We start from the raw sequence: 20,079 nt of genomic DNA, 5'->3' as shown, positions 1-20,079 counted from the left end.
CACAAGGCTACGGGGACATAGCACTATAATGTTGTTGACACCCCTAGGCCAAAATTCTTTGCTTCGACAGGGGTAAATACGATCCATGTATGTCGTTTTCCAATTATGTGAATGAAAGTAATGCTCACAATATGGGAGTGTATCCATATTTCGGTGAATTATGACGACATTTGCATGTGAGCAGGGCAATCCTGAAATTTGAAACTCCCCACAGTTACAATATTTCCTCTCCAAATCAACAATGTATGAAGCACCCCATGTCTCTACTTCCATTTCGGATTGAGAGTAGGGGTGGACTTTATATCGTCTAACTTTCTCCCTCCTTGATTGCATTTTTTTGGTAGCATGAGTGTCAACGCTACATACCATTTCGACACTTCCTCCTTACGGTTACAGAACCATTGAGCTACCTTTCTTCTAGTATTATCAATTAACCTGTTTATCGGAAGTTCACGCGTCTCCTTGAACAAAGCATTTAAACTCTCTACACAATTGGTCGTTAGCATTGTGTACCTTCTCCTACTAAAGTGTGCATTATATTATCTTTTAGGGTCAATGTTCTGAAGCCACTGATGAGCATCCGGATGTTTTCAAGCATGGACTGCATTGTAAGATTATATTGAGTGTTGTGTTTGCTCAAGTTGCTGCCCAAAACAGGCCTAAACCTGACCTACTGCCAGTATCTGTTACCATATTGCAAGACATGTGGTGGCAACAAAAAGCATGATGGGCAGTAGGGTAAACTTTCCTAACTGCTGCTATAATGCCACGATGTCGATCTGATACTATACTCATTGACTCTGGATCAACATTAAAGAATCTCTTCGTATGATCCAGAAACCACTCCCATGCGGACCCACATTCAACTTCAGCGATTCCAAGGCTACTGGGAGGACATTGTCATTAGCATCTATTGATGTAGCCATCAACAACACACCCGGATATTTGCCTCTTAGGTGTGTGACATCAATTCCAATTAATTTACGCATATAGGACCTGAATACTCTCCTACAAGCTCCAAAACCCCAAAAATATCATTGGAACTGATTATCCCCATTCCTGTGTAGTGCAACATAGGTTTCAGGATCCCTGACTCTTAACTCACGCAGATATAGTGGAAGATCTCTATATACTTGATCATAATCCCCAACAACTTTCTTCATCGCTTTCTCTCGAGCTATGTAAGCTTTTCTGTAGGATATAGTCACTTCGAACCTGGCTTTTATATCTGCTATAATCATACTTGGCTTATATTGTTCATTAGCAAGAAATTGCTCTTCAACAAAAGAAGCTACAAAGGATGAAGAGCATGCTTGATGATCAGCACTTTCTCTAATGGTGCCACATTGGTGTTCCTTTATATATTTCGTAACAATGAACTCGACATCCCCCCTGGCAACTACTCTCCACTTACACGGTTGATTGAAGCAGACAGCTTTTACTTTATTTTTCTTAGTGTCAACTGGGTTATATCGCATATGTTTAACCATGACATGCTTCACAAGTTGATTCTTGAACTCTTGTCGACACTGAAATATCTGTCCTACAAAAAATTCATGCTGATCTGTTGCCTCTTCAATTGGCCTTTGGAGCAATCGAGAATTTAGAATATATGGATCATCAGCTATTGGGAACTCCTCCTCTAAGTCACTATACTGCTCTTGAGATATTTCATATTGTTCAATCTGCATATCATCAGCAAAGAATTCTTGTACATCTGTATTGCATTGCAATTCCTCTCCATTTCGGTTATAATACCCTTCCTCCTCACTCCAACTAGGCTCATAGTAATCAACAAGTGTTGCACATGGGTTCAAAACCTCATCTTCTTGAATACTAGCTGTTGGAGCAATCTGGGTACCCTAGGTTTTGATGTTTGGGCAAAGGTTTAAGTTAGGTTTATTGTTGTATTTGATATGCATTGTGAGTGTGCAGGATACAGGTACAACAAGGAAAGTCCAAGGGTGAGTCTTGGCGGTGTAAGTCCAAGCATGTAGTCTTGGCAACGTAAGTCCAAGTGTGATCTTGGCAAAGGAGGAAAGTCCAAGGATGAGTCTTGGCGGTGTAAGTCCAAGCATGTAGTCTTGGCAACGTAAGTCCAAGTGTGACTTGGCAATGGATGAAGTCCCGGAGGCGCGACCTCTTGGCAAAGGAAGACCCGACAACAATGACAAGGCCGATGGAAGCTCCAAAAGGCAAGACGTGAAGGATGGGAGGCATCCGAGGGACGCAAGGCTGATGGAGGAGGCTAGAAGGCTAGGTCTAGGTTGGTCGGGCGAGAACGAGTGCTGAGTGGATGTACTCGGGGTAAAATCCCAAAATTAGGGTTACTGTAGCAATCTTGTAGTGTTACTGTAGCAGTACTGTAATGTTACTGCAGCAGTACTGTAGCGTGACTGTAGCAGTTCGTTGGGGTGTAACGGTCGAATTTCCACAGAGGACAGTCGACTGCATGTTTTAGCAGTCGACTGGTAGGCGGGGTTTTCAACCCGCGGGCTATAAAACCAAAGCTTGGGAGCTTGGTTTGAGTTGACGAAATTAGACTTGGTTAAGGTCTAATTAGTAGTCTACAAGTGCTCAAGAGTTTTCCTTGTGTCCAAGAGGTCTTGGTGAGTTTGTGGTGAGGTTTCTCCACCCACAAGGAGTTTGAGCTAGCCGGAGGTCTTCCGGGGAGTAATCCACCGACGGATAGGGATCGTCCATCTTACGGATACGCCGTGGAGTAGGAGTTTTATCTCCGAACCACGTAAATGATCGTGTAGCTTGGTTTGCATTCTTTCTTGTCTTGTATTTTGTTTAGCTTGTTTATTTTTGTATTATTCCGCTGCGCAAGCTAACAACGTAGGAAGCGAACGATTTGGGTGAGCCGCTATTCACCCCCCTCTAGCGGACGTCAAGGTCCCAACACTAGCTTCTTCATTTAGATCAAATGTGAAATTACTGCTTGTATTTCTATTTGTGTTATGCACACAACTATACTGTGAAGATGATGGAATATTTGTTCTGGATACTTCTCCTACATTATCTGCATGTCCAATGCTAGAAGTTGCATCAAGAGTATTCCATATCTCAGATAGAATTTCGTCAGTTATATGATCATCCCTGATAAATAAATTACAAACTATTTTAGTAAATTTGCAACTCCATAATCTTTTTCTGTAGTTAAATTGTAATTTTGCTCAAACTAGGAAGGGTCTGATGTAAAAGCAAAGTTTTAACCACATAACACATTATCGATATCAGGCCCAAGGTGGGCCTGATATCATATATATCAGGGCCACGTTGGGCCTGATATCATACATATCAGGCCCACGTTGGGCCTGATATCATACATATCAGGCCCATGTTGGGCATGATATCTGTGATATCAAGCAACTTTTGAAGCAGATACTTCTTGTAAACTAGGCCCACCACTGACTAAACCCTAAACCATAAATAAACAATTTTTAGCCAAACTTAACTATCTACGTCAAAAACTAACATGAATTAAATTGATTAAGTCTTCTATTACATCATAATTCAGGTGTTATTGAATATTATTCCCCACACAACCAAAATTAACCATAAAACCACTTTTTGCTGCCACCCTTCACACACAAATGGTGTACTTTTTATTTACCTTCACTATCCTATTTTACAGTAAAAAAATCCATACATACATGTCTAAATCTTTAAATGTGTGTTTCTACTAATTTCCCTCTTGCAAGAAGTTTGTTTTCTCGGCTGACCTTCTTAACTTAATTTGTCCTCTAACTGGTCTATTGCAATCGCCAACCACCACGAGCAGTAATGGCAAGCGCAGGGTTCATATATTTTTTTTTCTTTCAAGTTTATAACACCACACAGAGGGATGAAGGGAGAGAGACGGTGAGAAGACGTGTATCCGAACCACAAATTATTTTTCTATTCTACTTTCGGCTTGGATGCTTGGAAAAATGTGTTTGAAAAAGGCGGTTGCCAGGTTAGCCAGAGGGGTAATCTGGGAATTGACTTTGATAAACTCCGCCTTTTGATAAATACAAAATCGTGATACATTTTTTGGTAAATACATTAACCTTAATACGCCTTTTGATAAATTGTCATATTTTCTTATAAACTGAAATACTTTAATTTAACTAAAAGCTTTTAATTAAACCAATAAACCAAACAAAAAAATCCCTATCTTTCTCACTGCTTATGTAGACATTTTTTTTAAAAAAAAAATCATGTATATTTTCAGATTTTCACATAAACATTTTCTAAACAATTTATTTTAAAAAAATATATACAAATTATTTATTATATACCCTACATACTTTAAGCCGCCTATCCCGTGCACATAAAAAGAAATTGTTTTGAAAAATTTTTAGTGTTGAATCCTACAACTCAACCGCTAGACCCTAAATGTTATTTGATAAAATATTATATATAATGAATTATGGATAACATAGCAAAGTGTCAAACCTTTAACATCCTACTAAGATTATCTCTATCACGACTCCACGATTCATCTAAATTATCATCTCTAGATGGTGATCAACTCTTCACATCCTATGATATTTAATAAGAAATAAGCATATCACTCGATAGAGAAAGTTAACAAATACTTATTTCCTATATCAATAATTACATTGAATGTGTTTGGTTCAAATTATCATGTATAATCTTGACAGACCCGGTTCAAAGCATAGATCATTAAGGCCTATACCTAGGACTTCAATTTTATTAGGACCCATTGATTAATTAATTGAAGATATTAAAAAATAAATAAATTAGCATCATTAATTTTAATTAATTATAAATGTCTCGCTAATTTATTAATGACACATTATCAATTAATTCATTCCACTCCCTATTTATACCTTGCACTTATCTTTATTTCCTTATTAATTGTCTACCATAATTTTATATGAGATTCTATTCTATCTTAAATATAATTTATTTTTAAATTAACATATTTCTTTCTTTTTTTATTATTACTCTGGCAACACTATTCTTATAAAACCTAATGAATTCTTTTCTCCTCAATATTTTTTAAAAATCTTAATCGTTCTCTCATCAGTGCATTGTGTCCTTTTCTTTTCTCATTAGCGATTATGTATGTTTCTCCTTTCTCATGATACTCACAGAGAACGTCCTTCTCTTCCCATACCAATAATATTTTTTACTCGCTCTTTCTTTTTCTTCCTCTATAATAATATGAATTAGAAATTTTTTTTATTCATAAAATACAAAGTAAAATGCTTTAGCAAAGATAATTTTTTAAAATTAAAATTAATAAAGTCTTATTATATTCTAACTAAAAAAGATTAAATAATTTAATAGTTTTATTAATAAAAAATAAAATTATTATCAAAATATCTGTCAAACTAAAATTTATATCAAAAATTAATTTATTTTAGGGGTGTAATCGAGCCGAGCCGAGCCGAACTCTTGAATATTTGAGTTTGGCTCGTTTATAATCGAGTCGAGCTCGAACTTTATTTAACGAATATATTTATGGCTCGCGAGCTTATTCGAGCTTTTATCGAGCCTAAACGAGTTTAACAAATATAAATTATAAATTTAAATATTCATTAAAAATTAAGTTATATATCTTACTATTTTATTAAAATTCTTCCCCCTTTACTAACTAACTTTGGTGAAGCCTAAAATATATTTACGCTAATGTCCTTTTTTCTATTCACATTAAAAATAATTCCAAGGTTTATTAGTAATTCCACAAGCGAAACAATTAGTGATCTAGAGTTCGAGACTCAGCTACAGCGTATTATTATGAATTTTTTTCATCATTAATTTTCTCTGGTTATTTTATATAAAAAATATAGTTCTCTTTAGTCTCATATCTTAGAATTGACAACACTATGATCAAAGAAACTTCTATAAATATTTTAGGCCGACGATGTTAAAAAATATATTTTTCTTAGTTTTTTTTACTAAGATAAATATAATATTAAATTAAATTAATTTTTTGCATAGGGAAGTCCGTTATAGTAGTTTGTTGTTGGGATTCTCTAGCGTGACTATTACATGGGTCTGACGAATCTTACTCAAATAATTAATTCTTGGTTTATAAGGGTCACACTTAAAAATCCAAATAATTTGGATTTTTAAAAACCCAAATAATTTATATATTATTATATTACACACGCAACGCGTGTGCACGATCACACTAGTTTAGAGAAAATTATAATATTTTTATTAAAATTTATAATTGTATTCTAATAAAAAAATTTAATATATTTGTTTATATTTTTCACAAGTAGTATATAAAATCTATAAACTTAATATCAAAATTATTATTTTTTATTTAAAAGTTGATTCATGAGCTTAACGAACATGTTCACGAGCTAACAAGTCGAGTACTGTAAAGCTTGAGCTTGATTTGTTTATCTTAAAAAACCTCATTAAATGAACTCAAACGAGCTTTTATCGAATCGAGTTTCGAATAGCTCATGAGCGGCTTGGTTCATTTACATCCCTAATTTTTTTAAAAAATAATATTTAATTCTTTTTAAAAACTAATTTAAAAAATAATTTTTTAATTATTATTTTCGATCCCAAATCTAAATGAAAAATGTTAAGAAAAAATAAAAAATATATTTAAAAAAAAAATTTTTAAATTTTTTTTTGCCTAGGGCCTCAAGGAATCTTGAGACAGCCCTAAACCTTGGTTATATAATTACCAAGTAATCACATAACTAAGGTTATGGGGAATAAAATATAACCAAATGTTATTTGATTCAACTTAGGTAATGTAACAAAAATTTGTTTGTTTGAAGGTTTTAATAAATAATCTAATTTAATATTTTACTATATTACCCTTAATTACAAAACCAATCATATATATCTTTTAAACTCTATTTTTTTTCTTTTTCATGTTTTTCTTTATTTTTGTGTTTTTTTTCTTTTTAGTTTTTTATTTTTTTTCATTTTTTATTTTTTTAAAATCTTTCAAATTTTTTCAAATTTTTATTTTTTCGCTTTTTAATTTGTTAAAAATTTTATTTTTATACGTTTTTTTTCTATTTTTTATTTTTTTTATGTTTTTAAATTTTTTTATGTTTTTTATTTTTTTATATATTTTTTACGCTTTTTATTATTTTTAATTTTTTTTACATTTTTCTATTTTTTTTATGTTTTTTATTTTTTCCTCCAATTTTTTATTATTTTAAAATTTTTTTTACGTTTTTCCCTCTTTTTAAATTGTTTTTAATGTTTTTTACTTTTTTTATTTTTAAAAAAATATTTTATTTTTTATTATTTTTATTTTTTTCCTTACATTTTTCTTTTTTATCAAATTTTTCTCTTATTCGAAGGTATTTTGAATAAAAAAAATTTCGTTATCTCGAAATCAAGAAATTTTTTGAGGTTTTTTTATTCCGGGTTGCATGTCCCTTTTGCTGACGTGTTGAGCACGAAATATTAATCGGGAATCATCGATTACCTAAACTAAACAGAATTTTCGTTGATAACTTTGGATGAATAACTAAGATTATCAAAGATAACCTCCAACCCAATACACCTGAAGATATTTCTTACTCCTAGGATCCAGATAACTACTCCATGAAAAAGATACAGTCAAAAGACATAAAAGGAAGCATCAAACAACTCCAAATAGAAAAAAGGAAGAAGAGAACTTAATGAGATAGAAGACATCAAGAAGAGAAATTTTCTATTTGGAAGAAGAGAACTTAATGAGATAGAAGACATCAAGAAGAGAAATTTTCTATTTGGAAGAAGAGAACTTAATGAGATAGAAGACATCAAGAAGAGAAAACTTAATGACGATGTCTTCGGAAGGATCTCCATGCTCCGAAGGAAGACAGATCATCCAGGGTTTTCCCTTTCAAAGGAAAATCCTCTTCAAGGATGCCCTAACAAGGGTTCTTGATCATTTCATAACTTCTCCAAGCCTTTCAAATCTGTTAGTTTCCAAAATGAATTTTTTGCCATTTGTACCGAAGTGCAAATACTCTCCGCATCCTCCAATATGTAAAAACTCTCCTACCTCGCTAACTAATCGGCCTACAACTGAATAAAACATATTCCTGCGTCTCCTCCAAGTCATAAAATGTGCATATCCTGGTCTTTAAGATCCTTCAATCTCTATCCCTAGCTGGATCCATACAACAAAATTTGAACAAACCCACCTAAGATCTCAGAATATATGAGAAAATAAGAAGGAAAAAAAAAACACAACACTTGTAGACATATTTCAAAACCCTAATAAAAAACACAAAAAAAGGAGAAATAATAAAACATAAAAACAACACAATCAGACATCCCCTTGATATTTTTAACACATGAAAAACATAGGGAGGCATGACAGAGTATCAGCTCCCCCAACAAGTTCTCACCAAACCCTACAAATCCCTTCATGTCTACATAAACATCTCCAGATACAAATTCTACATGATAGTATTGGAACATATACTAGAAGTATGGAAGAAAATAAAGAACCATAAAATGCAAAGGAACAAGAAGCCCATTACTGAGCTGTGGAATTACTAGTAGTACATCAGCTGCTGGGCTGCGCCAGCATTTTGGTACCCGCCATCATAGAGAGCCTGGCTCGCGCCTGCACCCAGTCCCATGGCAGCCTGCTTCATTGGAAGCTGACCCGGAGCTTGCATCAGTGCCTGGTTCGCGCCCAGCTTGCTTAATGCAAGGACGCGATCATAACCAAAGAGGTCAGCTGTGGAAAGTCCAGGGAATGGAGCGGCTGCAGGTGGGGGGAGCGGGGTGGAGGCTATCCCAGGTGGAGTTGGTTTGCTACCCCATGAACACTGAAAGGCAAACAAATTGATGCAGTAAGTCTGCGACGACATGTATACTATGCGTACATGAACCATTCAGGAGAATCAAAACAATCAAATGATATTTATGGGAAAGATAATGACAATGACATGGATCAACGCTTCAAATTAATGTCTGTATGTGAGCATCACAGATGTTCCAATCTATATGGCAGATTGCCAACATGAGAAATTCAGGCTTTGGCATTTTACTCAAAAAAAAAAAAAAAAAATCATATTTCTTCAAAATACTGAGTAAAGAATCATACCTTAATTGGCTTTCCACAGAAAACTCGGCCATTTCCCAGTTGGATAGACAAAGCAGCTTCAGAATGGTTACTGTATCTCACGAAACCAAACCCTTTTTCACGTTGTATGCGGACATCCTCAATCGCTCCAGCACCTAAAGCATGGAAATAACGGTGGAGATCAACCTGAGTAACCTGCCATTTTCACATACATTGAGATCAGAAAGTAAGAAAGAACATGAATAAGTAAAATAAGATATATTTTTAAACTGGGTATTCATCAAACAAATATTTTGTAAGAATTTTGGTAAACATGAAGAGAAAGAAAAGCGAGCAATGAGGAAGGAGACAGATGCCTACCTCATGAGCAAGATTACCAACATATACAGTGGTATATTGTGGGTTATTCTCTGGACCATCATCATTTGCATTTTCTTGTACATCTTCTGCACAGGAAATTTATCAAGGCGCAACAATCAGTCAGAACGAAAAACAAAGAACTTCAATGACGATGAAATGCTAGGACTTGGGCAACAGTTATCGAACTTACAAAATGCAGACTGTTGGATACTGCAGCCCAAGTTCACAACAATAATGTCACAACATATCAAGTAAAGTATTTTACGCAAGTAAAGTATTTTACGCAAGTAGTAATAACTAATAAGTTGTGTGAATTGTGTAGTAGTTTCAGTTGATTGTTAGGGTGGTTTTGTGGGTTGTAATGGGACCTTGATGTTGTGTAAAAACGTAACAAGATATCAGTAAGGAATGGTTTGTCTGTCAATATTGGTGTTATCATGTTCCGTTTCCTAATCTCCATGTAACGAACAGAATTGGAGGGTTCTCTTGACTCAACACTGCTCTTCTCTATGTGGAATTCCTTTGTTAAAACAAATTCATAGATTGTTCCTGGCAGAATTTTGAAGCACTTATCCTGGCAATAAGATAGGGATCATCAAGAATGTTCCTCCATGTTGACACAGTGGCTCAAGAGCTTGAAGTCGGCAACATTCACAGTTCAACCAGAGAGGTGGCAAGTAGCAATCATAGACCTATTCCATTTCTCTTTCACCCATCTATAAATTGCACTACTTGCAAGTCATTTCCAGATGACAAAGTACTCGCTGTTAGGAATGCTGAGAATATTGTGTAGGAACCTATGATTTAGGAAACTAAAGTCTGCTAGAATGTTACAATGTATAGGCACTTGTGATTTAAGACACTATAACGTCAGTAGTTAGATCTTTACCGGATTCTGCAAAAGCCAAGATTTTTTTTTTAACTGAATTTTGTAATTCGAAAATAACAAAACCTGCACTGTGATTGCAACAGTCCATGATGCCACGCACCTGCAGTAGATCCATTTGTTAGTTCCAGGACACTTTTTGAATCTGAACTTTGTTTCTCCTCATTAGCATTAGCTCCCTTTGTAGCCCAGTTACAACGAATTTGCCGACTGCCAAGCCACTTGCCTACATCAACACACAAGACAGCAGAGTGAAACTTTAGCAACTAATCATAATTTAGTAAAGACAGACAAATTAAACTATCGTACTATACATATTTCAACAGTACAAGTCAAGAACATTATTAAGGCAAATTCCATAAATTTAAGCATTGTAATTTGTGCGATGAGCATGACTACAATCTTCAAGTCCACAATGAACACAACAATCACTGAAAGTATGTCCAACACCCAAACAATCAGGTATAAGAAATACATGAGAAAAAGGCAACAGCAACAAGAAATTGAATAACTCACCAGTCAAGTCATTTATGGCACCTTGAGCATCCTGCACAGCATAGTCAAAATATTCAGTGAAAAACAATAAAACATGGTGATCATAGGCCTAATTGTCAACCAACCTGTTGGTTCCGGAAAGAAACAAAACCAAACCCTCTTGAACGACCAGTTTTTTGGTCCCACATGACCCTTGCATCCCTGTGATGAAAGGAGAGGAATCAAATAACTTCTAGTGAAAGGTAGCAAGAACAAAGTCAGAAATCTATTGACTTTTGAAACAATGACATTATATATCAAGTAGAAAAATTGTGAATACTTACGAGCAGCTTGGATATACAGAGAAGCATGCAAACAATGTAGCATCTGTAATCTCAGGGCTAAGATCACCAACAAATATGTTATACTGCCCTATATGTACCAAAATTAGAATTGTCAGTGATTCAGTAAATTTCCAACACAGTTCAAATCCATCTAAACAGCATGAGCTTCGCAAAGGATATGGACTACTAACTAACCTGATGTGTCCTCTCTTTGCCCACTGGCATACGCCCAGTTAACCTTAATAGGTTGACCAAACCTACAAGAAGGTGCAATGTAACCATGATAATACTATAATAATAAGAAGACAAAGAACACAAACAAAATCAAATTAACCAACTTACAGCTGCCTCCCATTAAGTGTCATAATTGCAAGAGCAGCAGAACGGCGATCAAAATAATCAACAAAGCCAAAGGATGACTGCAAGAGGGAAGAACAACAATAAGCACATAACATTAATATGTAGCGCATAATGCACTTAACGCTAGCCCAAAAGTGTGCTATGCATGTTCTTCCACATCACAAGACGCATCAACAATGTCGCATGCAATGCCATGCATCAACTGAAGGAGTGCTCCACAGGTTCAAATGATGCTGCTTCTTGCCAACATGTGCAATGGGTCAAACCCACTATCAAAAGAGACTTGGCCATGATAAGTCATATCAACGAACTGAAGGCAATATTAGGCAATAAGGATGACTGTAATGGTTGACAAAGTATTTTCGCAATAAATAAGATCTACAGCTGTTTTCAACTTGCCATGAATCTCAGGATCTATTTCACAGAAAGAATTAGGTTGGGCAGAATTGCAAGGTATGATAATCTAAATCCAACTGTTCCAAACAAAGTTTATTTGCCGACATACAAATAAAAGTGTAGAATGGGGAAACATGACCAGATCACCAGGCTTAGGGGAGATGGAATCGCTATATATTTACAACAAGGATGGATACTCCACAATGGGCAAGAGATCACTTACTACTGATGCTTTTATGCCCATATGAACCTATTCAAAAGAGTTGACACCAGCTACAGAACTTACAGTGTGAGAGATTGAATGTCTTCTCAATTTTATTCAGTGACTCAAAATCATCATCAATCATGGAATATCGGAGGAAGAGTAGAAATCAACCCTTTTGCATCAATAAACAAGACTTCGCATAAGTACCATAATATTCTTTCTTGATTGACTCCTGTCCCCCATATCACCATATCTCCTTTCATTGCATCTCACCTCCTCCTCTACCACTGTTGCCCATCTCCATCTCCCTCGATAAATCAACTCCACTCTAACCCCTTCATCATTCAACTCTTTTGCTCCCTTCTCCACTTGAGTCAAGGCACTGACACTGTCAGTCATAGCAGTGACGATTGTCTATTTTGCTCACTCTAGGCAGTGATCTAATAGGGAAGACCTGTATGGGCAGGCACACAGCAGCCTCAAGTGGTGCAGTGATCTCCTCCTAGCCGATCGGAGGTTTGGCGTGGAAGTTGCTCCATATCATCATTGGAGTGGAGGATGCACCATGCCTGAATTAGGAGCCAAAGCATGTGGTTGAGGGTGACAGTGGCATTAGCCAACAGTGGATCCTCAAGAGCCACAAGTCGATTCTCTACTTACACTGGGTTCTCCCAAGTTAGGGAAAATTTATATTTTCATTCCATTCCACAATACAACTAAACATAAGAATGGAAGTTAGCAGACTAGTTATGATTCTCTCCCATTCATTCCATTTCAATTCCTATTCCCATTATGGTACCATTCCATTAATAAATACCAAATGCAACCTAAATGGGGGGTGGGTGGAATAACCCTTTGCCAAATGTTAATTTCCAAGACAACAATATGTCATCTTTTTCTAACTTACTATTAGATACAAATTTGAAACACACACACACACACATTCAAAACTCAAGGATATTTAAAGAACAAATGATGCCAAAAAGTGAACTAGCTGTCTTTATAACTAAAATTATTCTGTCAGACATGTCTCGTGATGTCACAAAGAAGTGTTTGTCCTTTAGTTTCGTAATTGACACAACAATTTCCATGAATAGGCATGTATAAATTTCCAAATGGCATATCCAAATGGGCAGCTTTAATAACAAGCTTAAGTTTGGCTACAATTAAAACAAACAAAAAAGTTGGCATAAAAAATTGAAAAATCAATGGCCAATGGCCTAGCAAGATCTAAAAAATCCATCAAAGTAGTTAGATGATTACCCTCTTTTGACATTGACAATTCAACTAACCTTCTCTTTCCTAATAAGCTTACATCCCTCGACCAAACCAGTACTTTGAAAAACTTCTTGAAGAAGGGGTTCAGTAACTTGAAGATGAACATTGCCTACATAGCTGCAATGTAGTTACATTATAGAGGGGGCAAATCAATTAGATTCAATCACATCATTGAACAAAAAAATTCAAAATTGCAAACACAATGAGCGATGCCCTAAATATGTGTATTGATTGCAAAGATTCAAGGACAGTAGCAGTATCAACATAGTTAAACATGATAAGAGCTTCCCATAAAAGAAGAGAGCTAATACTTGATTACTTGTTTTGAAAGGTCATTAAGAAACATCATTAATCATATGGCTATGGAAACAAGTATAAGAGCTATCAAAATATATAAAAAAATGGAAGTGTGAAATAGCAACTAAACAAGGAACAAGGGAACCCACAGACTAATGCACAATCTAGAGAGGGTATAGCACAATGTATAGGTACAAATAAGAAAATGAACTAATGAAACTTACACACTCCGGCATGTGCTTGGGTCAAATCTAGGAGGTAGATTTCCACTTAGGATAGGCTCTATCTGTAAAACAGCAGTAGAAATTAGCAACGAAAACATCAGCCACGAAACCAAAACAAGTTGCTGCTGCAAAAGTCATTGTTAGCAAGCTTCAAAAATAAAAACTAGCAGAAAGTTCAACCATGCCACATGAAACCACAAAAAAGAAAAAAAAAAAAAAAAGATTTCAGATAGTCTTACATTTAACTTGCATTAACAAGCAAGTAGTTGTAATGAATAAGTAGACAGGAATTTTCATAGTTAGGAATGGAAGGAAAAGTACCCATTGATCATAAAATCATTAAGAAAATGTATAGAAGCGAACCAGTCACTGATAGGTTAAATTAACAACCGAGATGAGCAATCCCCAAAGCCAGAAACAAAAGTTTCTCAGAAAGGTCAGAGAATAAGGTTAATAAATTCTGATAAAATAACAAGAACCCACATATGAAGGAAACTCCAAGAACTGAGCTTATCCATTCCAAACACGTCAATCCCACCTCCCTAAAACTGCTCAAGAAGCTCTAATTTTAAAAATTCAACTGAACATCACTCGTTTCCAGCATAAAATCACTACCATCGCAAGCCACACAACAACTGAAAAGAACAGCAATTGGGTAAACAGAAAAATTACACTAAAACAGGCTTTTTACTAAAATATGTTCAAACGCATCAATTCCTTTTCCCAAAACTGCTCATCAAGCTCTAATTTTAAAAAACCAACTAACCATCCCTCGTTTCCAGCAGAAAGTAACTACCATCCGCAAGCCACACAGCAATTGAAAAGAAATCCGATCGGTCAAAATAGAAGAATGACACTAAAAGAAGACTTTTTACTAAAAATCTGTTCAAATCGACGGAGAGAAAGAAATAAAGCAGAAGAGGTATTTTTAGTAATAAAGCAATTGAAAAAGAAGGGGAAAAAAGTAAAGTTACACTAAAACGGGATTCTTTTAGTAAAAGTTGTTTACAATCGCAAGAGATGGACTATAAAAAAAAAGGAATTTGGGGAAAACAAACAGGTAAGGCGAGGTAGGAAGAGACCTGAGGGCCGGCCAAGAGGCCCGGGTGAGGATAGAGCGACTGCTGCTGTGGCTGCTGCTGCTGCTGGAGGAGGAGTGCATGCTGCATCAAGGCCTGCTGCTGCTGCTTGAACCTGAGCTGCTGCTGCTGCTGCTGCATCGTACCTCGCGCTAGGGTTCTTCAGTACCACTCCAATTCGAGCTCGATCCAACCGAGCGAGATAGAATTAAGATTTAACAAGTAAAAAAGAAAATAATAAAAAAAGAAAGAAAAAAAAAACCCTCGAGATCGAGGGGGAAAAGAGGAGGAAGAAGAGAGGGGGAAGAAAGGGAGAGCGCGATAGGGCTAGAAATGAGGGGGGAAGGCGAGGGCTGCGGAGGTGAGCATTTAAAGAGGCACGAGATAATTTGGGAAGCGGCTCAGTGTTCATTGGACCATCACTCGTAACATTTGTCGTGACTTAAATCGGGGCAAGGATCTTGTCCAATATCTCTGGACTCATCCTGTACTCCTTCGTTGATGGAATGGAGTGTACCCACCTATTAAATAAGTCGGGTCTAGTTCACCCCACTAATAAGTTTAGTGGGCCTCCTTTAGTCTATCTAGGCTCGAGGATCTGTTCTCCTTAAATTAGAAACTATAATGCGAAACGAAGTGCCCTTAGTATGTTTTTTAAATCCATAAGAGACACCTTAGTTTTTTAAAATATTTTTTTAAAAAAATACTCTTGTCTCATTTTTTATTTTCAAAAATGATGTTTTTTTTCTTTTTTAGTAATTTTAACTAAAATTGCTATAATATAATCTAATAGGGAGTTAAATTACTTCTACGTGATAAAAAAATATATTATTCATGGTGCATGATTATCTATTTTTTAAAAGTAATAATTAAAATTATTATAACTTAATTAAAAATATTATAATTTAATCAAATTTACTTCGTAGTTTTGACAAAAATATTATTCTGGTAACAATTTTAATCAAAGTAATAGCAACCTACACGTAGCTAGGATAATAAACTCTTGTTTAATAAAATAATCTAATCAAGTCAAACTAAGATTAAAAATTAAATAAATTAAATTATTGAAACGATTATTCAATCTTAGATTAATTTTTTTTTTTATGAGCTTGAGCTCAGATTAAAATTTATCTTGAACTTAGTTCATTTACATATTATCGAGCTCGGAATTCAAAGTTATTTAATTATTTGAAATTTTTAATTTTTAAATTTATTTAGTTGATTATTAAATTTGATAAAAATAAATTTATTTAGTCCTTTTGAAAGTGTCTTTATTTATTTAGTATATTGATAAAATTTTATTAATAAATATAATTTACGAATATTATTCTTTAACCAGGTTCATAAATATGGTTCACCAATATTTAAGTGTTCAATACATATGTATTACGTGTGTTCATATAATTTAATAAGTTATTGAAATTTATTTATTAAATTGATCTCAACATTAAATTTACTCGTTAATATTCACGATTTTAATCAAAGTTACTATAGCATACATATATATCACAACAACACCATGGGTGATTGAGTAAAGTCAAGGAATCCAAAAGTGAGGCAAACACCCCAATTAATTTCTGATTGTCTCAACTTCACTTAGTCGCCCATGTCGTGCATGAGCGAATGTGTGTGTGCATATATATATATATATATATATATATAAAGAGAATTGTTATGCTACGGATTCTATCCTGTGGATTGTTACAGACCGACTACCATATCATATTATTTTATTTTTTTAATACAACATTTTGTCTTTCTTTTTTTTTTCTTCTGCTTCTTCGTTCTCGCTGGATGCTCACTGCACCTTGTCACCTCGTCGTGCCTCGTCACCGCACCTCGTCACCGCCGACCACCCACCCGGGCGCCGCCCATCTGACCACTACCGAACTATGGGAAAGCGATCGTGTCCATGTTGGGTCAGCGACCTGATTTCAGCTGCTTGCCCAACACAGACGCGGTCGCGTCCGGATTCCGACGCGGTCGCATCGGAATCCGGACACGACCGCGTCGGAATCCGGACACGACCGTGCCAGAATCTGGACGCGACCGCATCGGAATCCGGACACGACCGCGTCAGAATCCGGACACGACCGCGTCGGAATCCGGACGCGACCGCATCGGAATCCGGATGCAACCGCGCTGGAATCCAAACGTGAAGCGTCAGAATTTGGACGCGACTGCACCGGAATCTGGACGCGATGTCGGAATCCGACACGATCGCATCAAGATTCTAGTCGCCTGCCCAACACGGGTGTGATCGCGTTGGATTCCGGCGCGGTTGCGTAAGGATTCTGGCGCGGTCGCGTCCGGAATCTGTCGTGATCGTCGCATGCCCAACACGACCGCGATCGTGCAGGATCGCGGCTGGAATCGAGCCTCGGCCTGGCGGGCGGCCGGTGGCCGAGAGGGTGGGCGGTGGCGGGGAGGGTGGTTGGCAACGGGGCGGGTGGCCACTGGCGACGAGGTGCGACGATGAGGCACGATGAGCATGCAGCGAGAATGAAGAAGCAAAAGAAAAAAAGAGAGAATATATTGTATTAAAAAAATAAAATAATATGACATGGCAATCAATCAGTAACAATCCGTAAGATAGAGTCCTTAGCATAATAATTCTCTCTCTCTTGCGTTTAACATTTAGTGGTTGTGTTATAGTATTAAATAAAAAAAAATTAGGTGTTCACAGAATATGCGATGTAAGGGGGCGATATATATATATATATATATATATATATATATATATATATATATATATATATATATATATAAAATTTAGATACCTTGTAGTATAACAAAAAAAAAAATGATACCTTTGTTTTTTTTTAAAAAAAACACTGGGTTCTAGATGATTTGAGTTGGGACTTAGGAAAAGATTGAAACATGTATTAACATTTTTGTTTTATCTTTTATATTTTAGAATCAGTTTATAAAATAAAATTAAAATATCTCATAATTGTTTTTGGATCGTATTTGATGACTGAAAAGAGATGGTAAATGGTGTCGGATTATTATGCTAGACTTAAGTAAGCTCACGATCTATGTCAAACTTCCACTCTGAAAAAAGAATTTGTTGCAAGTGCTTGAACCACTTTGTTTGAGTACTTCCTTCGATAAGGCATGTTTCTTAACCAATCGAAAGGTGTTCGATAATCCACTAGGCATGAAGTTAACGGTGGTTAGACTCAACGAGTTCAAATATTTTCTTCAAAAAGAATAAATAAAGAAAATATCTAAACTTTTATCCTTTTCATTATGTTTAGAGGCATTAAGCAATGCCTCCTGATTCGAATTCGAACCGATGATCATCTCGAACCAAAGGGAGCTCCAAGTTGATAGCTTCGTAAAGTATTATCCTGCATTCATCGCAAAAATCTTAACCCAAGCATTATTATGTCATTGAATTGAGTCTGTTGGAGTAATTCATTATGTCCTCGTTAGGCTCACTGCCACCGTCTCCTTCCTCTTCATAATAGACTTAATATTATTATTATTATTTAAAATATTTTAAAAATATTTTATTCTATATTTTTTAAAAATATATATAGTTGTTATAATGGTTTTATTTAAAATGGGTCAAAGTTATTTTGAAACTGATTATGTGAATTTAGTCAATCTTATTATAACTTTTTTATTCTATGATAAATATGTGGCCCAGCTAGGAGAAGTATTTAAAACCATCCGACTGAATTAAATAAATCGAAATTAAATTTTTATAAATAAATTGAATCAATTAAATTTTGCGATCAAAATTAAACAACCCGAACCACCAATATAAAATCAATTAATTCGATTAGTTACCCTCATCAATCAGTTAATTGATGATGTCATGAATCATCAATCGACGACTAATGATATCATAGATATTAAATAGTAGAATCTTCAATCAAATTAAATAATTATTTTCAAATTAAAGTATAAGTCAATATTTTGGTTTAATTGATTTGTGAAGTTTAAAATTGAAATTGAATCAAATAAATTAATTTACGTTTAAAAAAAATCTGAATAAACCGAACCAAACTTCCGAATTCAGTTGGTTCCATCGATTAATTCAATCTTTTGTTCACCCCTTACCCAGCCTGCCAACCAACTAACTTTGATAATTGGGTCATATCAAGCCTGACCTAGCTTTGTTTGCGGATTGGGTTAGGCAGAGGTGGCTCAACTTGTCAGTTGGGCCAGACAGTTTAAGGACGGATCGAGCCGAGCACATTAAAAACTACAAAAAATGATTAAAAAAATAAAATAAAACGAAGATTCCCTAAGTCAACTGTGCCTTGCTTACCAAGATACGAAGATTCTCTTCATGTTCTCCAACTTGTTCACCAAGAAAGCAAAGGCATTTCAATGTAAACCGATCGCTATAAATATGTAGACAACGCGAGTATTGAATTTGTGGGCACAATTTGACAATCAGAAGAAGAAGCAGCATGATGAGGCAAAAAGGAAGGCACCATGGGATGGTCATCTTCTATGAGAAGATGCCATCAGACTTATCGAAGCGAATTGTGAACAAGGTCGACAAGATGCCATCAGACTTATCGAAGCGAATTGTGAACAAGGTCGATGGTGTCCCAACGAGAGCTCTGGTGACCAAGGTGCCCCCCAAGCCCACCAACCACTCTCGCTACACCAGCCGATGTCGAAGGCCAAGGTGCACTGGTTGCCATAGCCATCCCGTCCAGAAGGCCCGACTCAAGACTAAAGGAAAGAACAAAGACCGTGATCAAAAGCTTGTGTCGTCCGCATTGACAGGGCCGGTAAGTGGACTCTTGGATCTCTTGACTGATCGTGATTGGGATAGTTATGACGACGATGGCAATGATGACAATGAGAGTTGCCGCGATGAATGTGAAGAAATGGTAGGCTTGGAAACGGGCACAGCGAGTGGCGAAATAGCGTTGTATGGAAATGATGATGACGCAATGGGATTCTCCTTGGTGAGGTTTGTGTGGGAGTTGGAAGATGGGGGAAATTGGTGTGTTGTGGGAGAAGATCTGTAATGCCATTAGTTGCTATAACTCCACAATGAAAGTGAATTTAACAAACTAAATAAAACAATTTATAAGTATGCGTGCGCGCGCGCTTGTGCGTTATCATATCTAGAGTCGTGCGCGCTTGTGCGTTATCATATCTAGAGTGGCATATCTTGTG

At 35.8% G+C, this 20,079-nt stretch overlaps 2 protein-coding genes across 3 annotated transcripts; one reads left to right on the top strand and one right to left on the bottom strand.

Moving 5' to 3' along the window:
* Positions 1-8,243: 8,243 nt before the first annotated feature.
* On the bottom strand, positions 8,244-15,269 carry LOC122041266 (oligouridylate-binding protein 1-like). 2 transcript variants are annotated; one of them, XM_042600900.1, is made up of 12 exons: positions 14,932-15,269; positions 13,850-13,911; positions 13,343-13,445; positions 11,432-11,508; positions 11,285-11,346; positions 11,090-11,177; positions 10,892-10,967; positions 10,788-10,818; positions 10,375-10,497; positions 9,386-9,468; positions 9,047-9,220; positions 8,244-8,768 (listed from the first exon to the last, which is right to left on the bottom strand). In XM_042600900.1, the coding sequence occupies exons 1-12, from the start codon at positions 15,067-15,069 to the stop codon at positions 8,490-8,492; spliced, it is 1,296 nt and encodes a 431-aa protein (XP_042456834.1). In that variant the 5' UTR covers positions 15,070-15,269; the 3' UTR covers positions 8,244-8,489. The 2 variants fall into 2 exon arrangements, with proteins under 2 accessions (XP_042456834.1, XP_042456833.1); XM_042600899.1 differs by having other exon boundaries at positions 9,386-9,471; positions 14,932-15,268.
* A 4,032-nt stretch (positions 15,270-19,301) lies between these two features.
* LOC122041265 lies at positions 19,302-19,996 on the top strand. Its single transcript, XM_042600898.1, has one exon. The coding sequence runs from the start codon at positions 19,356-19,358 to the stop codon at positions 19,926-19,928; it is 573 nt and encodes a 190-aa protein (XP_042456832.1). The 5' UTR covers positions 19,302-19,355; the 3' UTR covers positions 19,929-19,996.
* The last annotated feature ends 83 nt before the right edge of the window (positions 19,997-20,079 follow it).

Source organism: Zingiber officinale, chromosome 2A (genome assembly GCF_018446385.1).
Source record: "Zingiber officinale cultivar Zhangliang chromosome 2A, Zo_v1.1, whole genome shotgun sequence".
Taxonomy (NCBI): domain Eukaryota; kingdom Viridiplantae; phylum Streptophyta; class Magnoliopsida; order Zingiberales; family Zingiberaceae; genus Zingiber; species Zingiber officinale.
The sequence above is the reverse complement of the archived record's forward strand: the minus strand, read 5'-3'. Positions and strand labels throughout refer to the sequence as shown.

Excerpts from the sequence above, each read along its gene's own strand:
- LOC122041266 (XM_042600899.1), bottom strand. The coding sequence starts at position 15,069 with ATGCAGCAGCAGCAGCAGCAGCTCAGGTTCAAGCAGCAGCAGCAGGCC. Across the intron at positions 11,178-11,284 it reads GCAAAGAGAGGACACATCAG|GGCAGTATAACATATTTGTT; the intron begins GTTAGTTAGTAG and ends TGGTACATATAG. Across the intron at positions 8,769-9,046 it reads TCTGTGGAAAGCCAATTAAG|TGTTCATGGGGTAGCAAACC; the intron begins GTATGATTCTTT and ends TTTGCCTTTCAG.
- LOC122041265 (XM_042600898.1), top strand. The coding sequence starts at position 19,356 with ATGATGAGGCAAAAAGGAAGGCACCATGGGATGGTCATCTTCTATGAG.